Source organism: Hemiscyllium ocellatum, chromosome 13, assembly GCF_020745735.1.
Source record: "Hemiscyllium ocellatum isolate sHemOce1 chromosome 13, sHemOce1.pat.X.cur, whole genome shotgun sequence".
NCBI lineage: Eukaryota > Metazoa > Chordata > Chondrichthyes > Orectolobiformes > Hemiscylliidae > Hemiscyllium > Hemiscyllium ocellatum.
The window spans coordinates 4,473,622-4,486,762 of record NC_083413.1 but is presented as its reverse complement, the minus strand read 5'-3'; the positions used below and the strand labels follow the sequence as shown (position 1 = coordinate 4,486,762).

At 43.3% G+C, this 13,141-nt stretch overlaps 1 protein-coding gene across 2 annotated transcripts in view; it reads left to right on the top strand.

Annotated features, from left to right (window-relative positions):
- The window catches only part of zbtb38 (zinc finger and BTB domain containing 38), a 117,482-nt gene that overhangs the window by 21,681 nt on the left and 82,660 nt on the right, over positions 1-13,141 (top strand). The window contains exon 1 of one of the 2 annotated variants that reach the window (XM_060833990.1): positions 12,144-12,201. The exons of the other annotated variant lie outside the window; for it this stretch is intronic. Coding sequence (XP_060689973.1) covers positions 12,148-12,201 — 54 coding nt within the window. The 5' untranslated portion in view covers positions 12,144-12,147. Of the gene's footprint in view, positions 1-12,143; positions 12,202-13,141 lie in introns of those variants that run through there. 2 annotated transcript variants of the gene reach the window in all.

Sequence of the window (13,141 nt, the reverse complement as noted above, 5' to 3'; positions counted from 1 at the left end):
CCAGACACCTAGGTTTTGGTTCGTTGGGAGGAACAGGAATATGAAAGGAGAGAGAAAAGGTCGAGACATTGATTGTAGAATCCATTGGCTCCACCCAGACCCCACCACTACACCCTATCCTTGTAACTCTGCATATCCCAAGCTAACTATGGTCAATTTGGCATGGCCAATCCACCTAACCTGTATACGTTTTAGACTGTGGGAGCAAACTAGAGCATCTGGAGGAAACCCATGCAGAAATGGAGAATGTGTAAACTTCACACAGGCAGTCACCTGATTGTAGAACCAAACCTGGGTGCTTGGTGCTTGGTGCTGTGAGGCAGCAGTGATAACCACTGAGCCACTGTGATGTAATAGATGTTTTGTGATAAACCTGTTCAGAGATATTATGATGGTGATGGCCTAGTGGTATTATTGCTAGGCTGTTAATCCAAATAATGTTCTGGGGACCTGGGTTCAAATCTTGCCATGGCAGATTGTGGAAATTGAATCCAATTTTTTTAAAAAATCTAATATTAAGAATCTATTCATGACCATGAAACCATTGCCAATTGTCAGCAAAACATACCTGGCTCACTAATGTCTTTCAGAGAAGGAAATCTGCTTTCTTCACCTGGTCCGGCCTACTTTTGACTCCAGACCCAAAGCAATGTGGTAGATTCTCAACTGCCCTCCGAAATGGCCATGTAAGCCAGTTGGTTGAAGGGCAATAAATGCTGGCCAGCCAGCGATGGTCCCATTCTGGTAATGAATAAAACAAAAGGACCGCCTTTGGATGCAAGTAGGACTTAAACCAAGGCTTCTTGAGACAGTAGACATGACATGAGCACTGGCCATACATCAATGTAAAGGTTAGTTTCATCAACCTGGTCAGACATGTTATGACACACTGAGAAAGTGAGGACTGCAGATGCAGGAGAATCAGTCAAAAAAGGGTGGTGCTGGAAAAGCACAGCAGGTCAGGCAGCTTCTGAGGAGCAAGACTGTCGATCTTTCGGGCATAAGTCCTTCATCAGGAATGTCACAATCCTGTTAAGACGCACGCACACGTTCTTCAGGCATAAGTGAGACATGAACCGGGACCTACTGGCTCGGAGGCAGGGACAGTATTCCTGCACCACTTATACGTATTGGTTAAGTATGGGGGGAGGAAAGCTTTGTTCATGGTATTCATGCTCTATTTGCTCTACCTTTTTATTTCTAATGTCTCACCGTATATGAGTGGACATAAGATGTTCAAGGGGAGCAGATCTATCTGAACCAGTTTCATAAGGTCCTAATTATGCCTGACCCCAAAGATAGTTGTGGGAGAAAGTGAGCACTGCAGATACTGGAGATCAGAGTCGAGACTGTGGTGCTGGAAAAGCGTAGCAAGTTAGGTAGCATCCGAGGAGCAAGAGAATTGACATTTCAAGCCTAAGCTCTTCATCAGGAATGAGTTGTACCAATTTTTTAAAAATGCCTCTTTTGACGTTTCCTTTCAATAGCATTGTATCCTTTACCAAAGACCGCTAGATAAACCTGAGGTAACTGAGGATTGGTGGCAGCAAACTACTCCAAGCAACCGCCATCCAGGACCACACACTGGTGGAGTCGGTAAAATTCACCAGTTACCAGGAGCTGGAAAATATCACAATATAAAAGGGCATTTTTCAAGATGCAGCTGTTTATTGCATCTGTATTATATTGGCTTTCAGCTTCGAAACAGGATCAACCAGTATCGGCTTGGTGCACTATTGTGAAATGTTTTTAAAATTAATGCTTTCGGTGGTAGACATATGGCTAACAGCTAAAATCTTGAAGAAACATGGACAATGGAGAACTGCTGAAATGGGTCTGGACATGTTTCTGTGTGAGCAGCCTTGGCCTGAGCTGCTGAGCCGGACTGAGAATCCGGTGAATAGTGACAGTTGAGAGCTGGTTATTTAACTAGACACAGTTGGTGTCAGGAGCAGTCACTGAGTAGAAGGGGCATTGTTTCATTGAAATCTGATTAATTGCAATAAACATCCCAAAAGGTGTCCCATCGCTATGGAAAGTTTCAACACTCGCTGCTAATTGGAGTCTGAGAATTATGGAGTCATTGTGGCAGTTTAATGGCTCAGGCTAATTTAAAAACAGCATGAAACTGCTCGAAGATAGATAAGGAGAACAAAGAACAAGGAGTAACCCTACGAATGACCGGGGCAATGTGGTCATCAACAATCCCAGAAGACTGAAGAAATCCATGTTTTAAAAGAAAAAATATGCTGGGAGCTCACTTCAGCAAGAACCCCAGATACTAGCCACCACGGGGAACAAGCAAAACCGTGGGTCAGGAACCTGAATAAAGACGGAACCTGGCCAGTTCAGTTACAAGTCGGTAATATCTCACTCTCAACCCTTCAGTTAATGTGCTCCATCTAGTTTTGCATGTAGTTCTGTAAAGGGCTGGACTTCACAGGACACTTGAAGCATTCCTGTAAAAGTATTGTATGGAAAATACCGTTGAAAGTGTTCCACCTAAGTTCTTCAGTAAAGGTATTACATACATTACGGGGATTTTTGGGAATTCAGTGAGAACCATTTAGGATTGTGTGCTGTAAGCCTAGTCTTGACTTTCTTCAGCGGACTGCAAGGCCATTACAGTCACCAGCTGGCCTCCTCGGGTGGTCCAGGGATGTAATTAAATTATTCACTGAGTCTGGATCACCTGGAGAAAGGAGAACTCAGCAACTGAAGGAAGATCCTGGGGGGGGGTCTAATTAGGAGAAGGAAAAGTAGTAATTAGAGAGGATTCATGGTGGTATTGCTTTACCAAATGTGTGCAAGGTAAGTGGTTCAATAGGCAGAAATATAAAGGAATCACCCCAACCGTTCCAGGACCAGTAGTTAAGAGATTAGGGGCCACTGCAAAAGTACAGTTTGGTAAAAGAAAGATGAAATTATTATAAAGCTGTCACTGTAACATGTTCTTTGGAGGAATTATAGGAGCAAGAAGTTGAGGATGAACGAAGGGAACATTAAGAGAACTGGAGAGGAAGATCAAGCAATTGAGAAAATTTCAGACTATCTGCCAAATGCTAGTCAGCCTGACTAGCTATCAGAAATCATGGGATATGAAAAGGAACAATTGCGAAGTATAGATCCAGACTAATCAGGAAAAAAAATACAATTCACAAACGTGAAAGTGCACCATCAGGGCACTACCGATAACTCTCCAGTGTGGTCTGTTTGGAAGCCGCATGGTTCATGGCAGGTAACCATTGACTACAGAAAGTTGAATAAAATTATTCCTCCGACAGCTCTACTGCGGTGACTCATCTGAAAACTATGAGGAGACAATGTCCATTAGTGAAGTGATTCCTTGTCTTGGACATTAATGGGTTCTGCCAGTTTTAATTCACTTTTACATTGAAGACATCTATACACTTGGATGTCTACACCAGAGCTTTCATAACTCTCTCCTTCCACTTTTCACCCAAAAACTAGCTTAGGATCTGTTGGTCTTTGATTGCTTGGTGCAGCATATGGATGCTTTATAGAGTGAGCATCTGCAGCTCCTCAGTGAATTGTAAACACTATTGGCTAATTTTGAGGTTGAAGGGGAACCTAAAAAGGTCTAGGTTGGTCACCTGCTTGGGTTTTACCATCACCCAGGGTTAAAGAGGTGGATGAAAACCAGATAAAGGTCATTCAAGTCATGTGAGGGGGCAAGTTGAGACATCCCTCGGGTGCTTTTTAGGTCAAAGGTTATTGCCGAAATCATATTGACAGTTTTATCGCATTACATTGGCCCCATAATCGGACTTAATGAAGAAAAACACACTATGGTGTGGGGAGACCAATATACTTAAGCCATTGTTGCAATTGAATAAGCACTGGCTAGTTAGCCAGCTTTGATAATCGCAGGCTTGCCCTTTGACTTTGAACTTATCGCTATGACCCTGACCCTTTCAGCAGTCTTTTGGGAATGGCAGGGGCAACTCCTTCTGGTAACCATCTTGATCCAGTTGAACAGGGATTAACGCCATGTAAAAGACCCCCATCAGTCATTTGCAAGGTGGTGCTGTATTCCTCATCATTTGTCTGAAATGTTTTATAATTCTGAAGGAATATTGTCACAATTTAGCTTTTACTAGATGGACATGTTAACAATGACACTGAGTCAAAATTATATTGCCCAATGGGCCCTTATTTTTGCAGGGATGAGGTATTTCTGTCTAAAGAACCCACACACCCATATTCTTAGCAGCGAACATCATCAACAGGAGCAAACTCCTCAACTGCCAGGCATGGACGGCATCTACAAGGGCTAAACCACACGGCGACCAGGCATGGACAGCATCTACAAGGGCTAAACCACACGGTGGCCAGGCATGGACAACATATCTCCTCAAGGAATCATTTGGGCCAAAACAAAATGAGGGAGAACAGGAGAGATTAAACATTTATTTTTATTGGTGACTCTTCAATGGTAGAGGAGGGAGTTAGGAGAACAGGATGTGAAATATACGGAGGACAGCAAAGTGTTCCCGAGATACAAATAGCATGTGCACTCCCACTGCATGGGAGTTGTAAAGCTGCAGAAATAGCATATGTAGCGAGCTATCCCAAGGAATCCCTGACCTCAGTTGATACATAGGAGAAAGTGAGAACTGCAGATGCTGGAGATCAGAGCTGAAAATGTGTTGCTGGAAAAGCGCAGCAGATCAGGCAGCATGTTGGATGCTGGAGAAAACCACGTGGTTTTAGAGGGAATTGAGAATCAGGATGTATCTACCCAACTTACTCCTTTTTCAGGAGAAAGTGAGGACTGCAGATGTTGGAGATCAGAGCCAAAGAGTGTGGTGCTGGAAAAGCACAGCCGGTTAGGCAGCATCCAAGGAGCAGGAGAATCGACGTTTCGGGCTTAAGCCCTCCATCAGGAATGAGCTGGAAAAACATTCCTGATGAAGGGCTGATGTCCGAAACATCAACTCACCAGCTCCTTAGACGATGCCTGACTTGCTGTACTTTACCAGCATCACTCTTCCACTCTTACTCCTTTTGCAGCTCTTCCCAAGTCAGTAGCAACCAGCTCCAGCTGAACTCTCAGCAGCAATTTCTCTGCTGCCACCAGGCAGGGTTTCACTTTCTTCTCAACTGCCTTCAGCTGACTGTGAAACCAGAATAATCAAACTCCCCAGAAATGGGTTTGGAGTGCAGAACACTTCCCAGAGCTCACTCGATGGGTCAGAAACAGATTGGCATCCATTAGGCCAAGTCTGTGTCCTCTAAGATATTGTTTGCCAGCCTTTTCTCTACAAGTCTGGAAGAAACATCATTTATAATCTATAACGTATATTTCAATCTGGACGGCTGAAGAGAAAAATCTTGTCAGGACCAAGTACTTACTCCTAACTATGGGAAATGAAATGATAGAACTGGTATTATGGAGTCATAAAGATGTACAGCATGGAAATAGACCCTTCGGTCCAACCCGTCCATGCCGATCAGTTATTGGTATTGTTTAATACATGCATCAGATTTTAAAACTATATATACATCCACATACGGTATTTGATCTTAATAATAGGCACCAAAAGATGGCTTGAAAAAATACCTTGTGACTGATGGAGCTACAGCATCAACAGAGAGAACTAGTTGTAGAATTACATCAAGACATCCAGAACCCATAAAGCAGTATCTCAAAGCATCAGAAATTCGAGGCCATGGATACCATATTAAAAATCTCACAACACCAGGTTATACTCCAACAGGTTTATTTGGAAGCACTAGCTTTCGGAGCGCTGCTCCTTCAGGTGGTTATGGAGGGCACGATTGTAAGACACAGAATTTATAGCAAAAGTTTACAGTGTGATGTAACTGAAATTATACATTGAAAAATAACTTGATTGTTTGTTAAGTCTCTCATCTGTTAGAATGACCATGTTAGTTTCACTTCTTTCATGTGTAAATCACAAAACTTGTTTTAAAAGTTACATTCTCAGGTTAACTTTAACAATTGGTGTCAGTAGGTGAGGGTGTTGAAGGTGTTGGCCCCTGTATTGTGCTGTCTGTGCCATACTGTTTAGACTGAGTTAACAGAGTCTTACATGGATCCGTGCATTTTTTTGAGCAAAGTACAATGTAACTCTGCAAGTACAAATTCACCCCACAAATATATATATGTATGTGTGCATGTGGTGTGTATATGTCTGGGGTGAGGGGCTGTGAGTGTCTTTGAGAGAGAGTGTATACGTATGTGTGTGTGTAAAGGAGTCTAAGTCTGTGAGAGAGAGTGTTTGTGTGTGTGTGTGTGTGTGTGTATAATGCAATGGTAGTCACCTGTAATGTGACATGAACCTAAGGTCCCGGTTGAGGCCCTCCTTATGGGTACTGAACTTAGCTATCAGCCTCTGCTCGGCCACTTTCCTCTGCTGCCTGTTCCGAAGTCCACCTTGGAGGATGGTCACCCGATGGTCTGTTGATTGTTGTGCAGTGCCCATTCATCCATTGCCGTAGCCTCTGCTTGGTCTCGCCAATGTACCATGCCTCAGAGCATCCTTGCCTGCAACGTATGAGAGAGACAACGTTGGCCCCGTTGCATGAGTACCTGCCACGTTCATGGTGGGAGGTGTTCCCACGTGCAATGGTGGTATTCGTGTCAACACTCTGACATGTCTTGCAGAGCCTACCATGACAGGGTTGTATGGTGTTGTCCTGAAAGCCGGGCAGTTTGCTGTGAACAATGATCTGTTTGAGGTTTGGTGGTTGTTTAAAGGTGAGTGTGGAGGTGTAGGGAAAGTCTTAGCGAGGTACTCATCCCCATTGATAATGTGTTACAGGCTGTGAAGAACATGCCCCAGGTTTTTGGCTCCTGGGAAGTACTGGACGAGGAAGGGTACCCTGTCGGTTGCAGTACGTGTCTGTCTCCTGAGGAGGTCATTATGGTTCCTTGCTATGGTACATTGGAACTGGCAGTCGATGAGTTGGGCATCGTGCCCCGTTCTTATGAGGGCATCCTAGAGTACTTCAAGGTGCCCATCTTGTTCCTCCTCATCTGAACAGATCCAGTGTACGCATAGGGCTTGCCCATAGGGGATGGCTGTTTTAATATGTTTTGGGTGGAAGCTGGAGAAGTATAGCATTGGGAGGCGTCTGGGTTTGCAGTAGAGTGTGATGCTGAGGTGCTCCTCCTTGATGGAGATGCATGTGTCCAAGAATGAGACAGATAGTAGAGAATAGTCCATGGTGAGTTTGATGGTGCGATGAAACTTGTTGAGGAGTCACTGATAAAACAGTGATATCACCATGGGTCCAGAGGAAGAAAATGTGAGGGCCCATGGTGTTCGAGGTGAGCTACTGGTACGGTTTGAGGATTGGCTGTCTGACAGAAGGCAGAGAATTGGGATAAAAGGTTTTTTTTGGAATGGCAGCCAGTGACGAGCAGTGTCCCGCAGGGTTCAGTGTAGGGGCCGCAGCTATTCACATTATATATTAATGATCTCTAGATGAAGGGACTGGGGGCGTTCTAGCAAAGTTTGCCGATGATACGAAGTTAGGTGGACAGGCAGGTAGTACTGAGGAAGTGGGGAGGCTGCAGAAGGATCTAGACAGTTTGGGAGAGTGGTCCAGGAAATGGCTGATGGAATTCGACGTGAGCAAATGCGAGGTCTTGCACTTTGGAAAAAAGAATAAAAGCATAGACTACTTTCTAAACGGTGAGAAAATTCGTAAAACCAAAGTACAAAGGGATCTGGGAGTGCTAGTCGAGGATTCTCTAAAGGTAAACATGCAGGTTGAGTCCATGATTAAGAAAGCGAGTGCAATGTTGTCATTTATCTCAAGAGGGTTGGAATATTAAAGCACCGTTGTGCTACTGAGACTTTATAAAGCTCTGGTTAGGCCCCATTTGGAGTACTGTGTCCAGTTTTGGTCCCCACACCTCAGGAAGGACATACTGGCACTGGAATGTGTCCAGCGGAGATTCACACGGATGATCCCTGGAATGGCAGGTCTAACATATGAGGAACGGCTGAGGATCCTGGGATTGTCTTCATTGGAGTTTAGAAAATTAAGGGGAGACTTAATAGAGACGTACAAGATAATACATGGCTTGGAAAGGGTGGACGCTAGGAAATTCAGAATAGAAATGCGGAGACATTTCTTCAGCCAGAGAGTGGTGGGCCTGTGGAATTCATTGCCGCAGAGTGCAGTGGAGTCCTGGGTGCTAAATGTCTTCAAGGCAGAGATTGATAAATTCTTGCTGTCACAAGGAATTAAGGGCTACGGGGAGAATGTTGGTAAGTGGAGTTGAAATGCCCATCAGCCATGATTGAATGGTGGAGTGGACCCGATGGGCCGAATGGCCTTACTTCCACTCCTATGTCTTATGGTCTAGGATGGTGTTTGGAGATTGGCAGTTGTTGGTGTTGAGTACTGAGGCTATTGCCGCGACACCATCATTGTGGGGGATGCTGGTGTAGAGTGCTGAAACGTCCGTTGTGATGAGGAGTGTTCCCGGTTTGATTAGTCTGTGGATGCTGAGTTTCTGTAAGAAATGTGTAGTGTCGCAACAGAAATTGGGAGTCTCCTGTACAATGGGTTTCAAGCTGCCTTCGACATTGCGAGAGAGCTTCTCACACAGAGTCCCATTGCCTGATAGGTTGGGACGTCCTGGTATATTGGCTTTGTGTATGTTTTAGATTCATCAGTCCTTCAGAGTTCCCTATGCATTGTCTATCTCATACACTGCAGGCAAGGATGCCCTGAGGCATGATATATTGGTGAAACTGAGCAGAAGCTACAGCAACGGATGAATGGGCACCGCACACCAATCAACAGACAGGAGGGTTCCTCCCCAGTTGGGGAACACTTCAGTGGTCCAGGACATTCGACTTGGGACCTTTGGGTGACCATCCTCTAAGGTGGACTTCAGGACAGGCAGCAGCGAAAAGTGGCTGAGCAGAGGCCACATAGGGAGGCCTCAACCGGGACCTTGGGTTCATGTCACATTACAGGTGACCACCATTGCACTATACATACACACAAACACTCCTACACACAGACACAGACACACACTTTCCTATACACAGATACTCTCACACACATCTACAGAGACATACACTCCCACACTCTCACATGCACCCTCTCACAGAATTAGACCTCTTTATACTCACACACGCTCCCACACATACACATACACTTTCTCTCAAGGACACTTAGAACTCCCCACCCCAGACACATGCTCCCACACACAACACATGCGCGCATGAATGCACACACCACATGCACTCATACACACATACGTCTGTGGGGTGAATTTGTACTTGCAGAGTTACATTGTACTTTGCTCAAAAACTGCATGAATCCATGTAAGACTCTGTGAACTAATTTTTTAGATTAGAATCAGTCTAAACATTATAGCACAGACAACAGCACACAGAGGGCTAACACCTTCAACAAATTATTTATGCTGACACCAATTGTTAAAGTTAACCTGAGAATGTAACTTTTAAAAACAGTTTTGTTCTTTACATAAGAAAGAAGTGAAACTAACATGGTTATTACAACAGATGAGAGTCTTAATAAACAATCAAGGGATTTTTCAATGTATAATTTCATTTACATCACACTGTCAACATTTGCTATAAATTCTGTCTCTTACAATTGTGTCCTCCACAACCACCTGATGAAGGAGCAGCGCTCTGAAAGCTAGTGCTTCCAAATAAACCTGTTGGACTATAACCTGATGTTGTGTGATTTTTAACTTTGTACATCACGGTCCAACACCAGCATCTCCAAACCATGGATACCATGGATTGTTACATAGGCTATGCACAATAGCAAAGAAAGGCAGTGGAGTTTGTACTTTTGTGCACCAATATTGACTTGTGTACAAATATTTAAGGTACCATTAAATAGAACTAGTAGCAGAGCAGCTAACACAGATTAGGTTTTGTGTGTTCCTTTCATTTCCTTCTTATGTGGAGGTAGAACAAAGGGTTGAGAACATTTAGAATAAAATTAAAGAAATTACTGTGGTTCTGGGACTGAATATAGATAATCATTCATAGGTTTGTATTATTTCTCACTGAGCTATACTGCTGGTATTTGCTTTGGTGTAGCAAACTGTCCTATTGATATTAATGCATCATGGGAAATTGTGGATTAATCAGAGATTAACCAACAACTGGTTTAAAAATGGTTTAGAAATTAGATGATTAATCGCTTAAATGCATGGCTGTAATTAATATGTATTGGAAGTAAATAATACATATTTTGCTGCTGATGCCATTTGTAGAAGTTTGAGAGGTAGGTGGATCCCAAAGGCATTGAACTAGTGAAATGAGTGATGCATAGATAATGAATGATCTAATGGATCAAAGGATTGAATGTGGTATTTGGCTAACAGCTAAAATTTTGAAGAAACATGGAGAACTGCTGAAACGGGTCTGGACATGTTTCTGTGTGAGCAGCTCTGGCCTGAGCTGCTGAGCCGGACTGAGAATCCGGTGAATGGTGACAGCCAAGAGCTGGTTATTTAACTAGACACAGTTGGTGTCAGGAGCAGTCACTGAGTAGAAGGGGCATTGTTTCATTGAAACCTGATTAAATGCAATAAACATCCCAAAAGGACATCGCTATGGAAAGTTTCAACACTTGCTGCTAATTGGAGTCTGATATTTATGGAGTCATTGTGGCAGTTTAATGGCTCAAGCTAATTTAAAAACAGCATGAAACTGCTCGGAGATAGATAAGGAGAACAAAGAAGAGGCAGTAACCCTACGAATAACCGGAGAAACATGGTCATCAACAATCCCAGAAGACTGGAGACAATCCAAGTTTTAAAAGAAAAAATATGCTGGGAACTCACTTCAGCAAGAACTCCAGATACTAACCACCACGGGGAACGAGCAAAACCGTGGGTCAGGAACCTGAATGAAGATGGAACTCTCCATGTAGCAGAGCATAGCCTGGCCAGTTGTGCATATATGGAACAAGCTACCCAAGAAAGCAGGAGAGGCAGGTACAATTACAATATTTAAAAGATATTTGGATATGTACATGGATAGGAAAAGTTTAGAGGGAAATGGGACAAATGCAGGTAAATGGGACTAGCTGCTCCTTCATCGGGTGGTCGTGGAGTATAAGAGTGTAAGACACAGAATTTATAGCAAAAGTTTACAGTGTGATGTAACTGAAATTATATATTGAAAATGACCTGGATTGTTTGTTCAATCTCATCTTTTAGAATGACCATGTTGGTTTCAGTTCTTTCATATGTGAATCAAAAAACTTTTTGTAAAAGTTACACAACCTTTTCTAAATGACTCCTCAAATTCCTAACTTTCTCTAGACGAAAGAAAATTGACTAGAGGCACCATTGTGCTCCACTGAAATGTGAACCATTTTATTTTTATTGTTGTGACATGTACTGAGATACAGTGAAAATTGGTGTTTTGAATGCAGTACAGGCATTTTGTATCATACAAAGTGCATCGGTAGCAGACCAGAATGCAGGATACAATGTTATAGCCACAGGGAAGGTGCAGGGAAAGAGAGAGAGATCGATTTTTGATATTTACATTTGAGAGAGAAAGTGAGAACTGCAGATGCTGGAGATCAGAGTCAAGAGTGTGGTGCTGGAAAATCACAGCCAGTCAAGCAGTATCTAAGGAGCAGGAGAATTGACGTTTCAGGCATGAAGGGCTTATGCCCAAAACATCGATTCTCTTGCTCCTTGGCTACTGTCTGACCTGATTTGCATTTGAGAGGTCCCTTGAAAGGTTTGATAACAGTGGGGAAGAAGCTATTCTTGAATCTGTTTGTACATCTATTCAAACTTTTTTGTGTCTTCTGCCTAATGGAATATGTTGAAAGAGAGCATAACTGTGGTGTCAGGGTCTTTAATTATGTTGGTTGCTTTCCTGAGGCAGCAGGAAGTATAGATGGAATCAATGGGTGGAAGGCTGGTTTGTCTGATGGACTGGGCTGTGTTTACAATTCTCTGTAGTTTCTTTGTGGTCTTGGGAGGAGCAGTTGCCAAACCAAGTTGTGATGCATCCAGATAAGAAGATGTTTTCTACAGTATATCTATAAATATTTGTAAGAGTCATTGTGAACATGCTGAAGTTCCTTAGCCTTCTGAGGACGCGGAAACATTGTTGTGGTTTCTTGACCATGATGTCAACGTGGGTAGACCAGGACAGATGGCTGGTGATTTGTCATTCCCAGGTAAGTGACGCTGTCAATCATTTCTACCTCGGCCCCATTGATAGGGACAGGGGTGTGCCCTCCACTGTTTCCTGAAGTTAACAATCGGCTCCTTCGTTTTGTTGATATTAATGGAGAGATTGTTGTCTTGACACCATGCTACTCTCAATCTCCTTCCTGTTCTCTGCCTTGTCATTGTTTGAGATCCAACCTACAACAATGGTGTCGCTAGCAGACTTGTAAATGGAGTTAGAGCTGAATTTGGTCACACACTTGTGAATGCATAAGGAGTATATTAAGGGGCTAAGAACGCAGTCTTGTGGGAGACCAGTGTTGATGATTATGGTGGAGGAGATGCTGTGGCCTATTCTTACTGATTGCGGTCTATGAGTCTAGAAGTTGAGAATCCAATTACAGTGCAGGGAGCCAATAGCTAGGTCACTGAGTTTAGAGGTGAGTTTGTTTGGAATTATGGTGTTGAAGATGAAGCTGTAGTCAATAAATAGGAGCCTGATGCATGTAAACTTGTTATCCAGATGTTCCAGGGATGAACGTAGGGCCAGGGTGATGGCAATTGCCATAGATCTGTTGAAATGGTCGGCAAATTGTAAAGGATCAGTGTAATCTGGGAGGCTGTAGTTAATGTGGGCTATGTCTACCCTCTTGAAGCGCATCATAATGATGGAGGACAGAGCCACCAGGTGGGAGTCATTGAGGCACACTGTGATTTTTCTTTGGCACTAGGATGATGGTAGTTGCCTTGAAGCAGATGACGCCTTCAGATCATTGTAAGGATCCTGTGATTGACCTGACTTTATTTGAAGGAAAATGTAAAAAGTCGAAAACATAGAAACCATTCTTGCAATGAAAAAGCAAAAACAATATTTTGTGGTCGCTTATGTTGCGTTATGACAAATTGAGAATGGCTTGAAGTGCTTCTTTGTTTTTTGATGTAATCAAT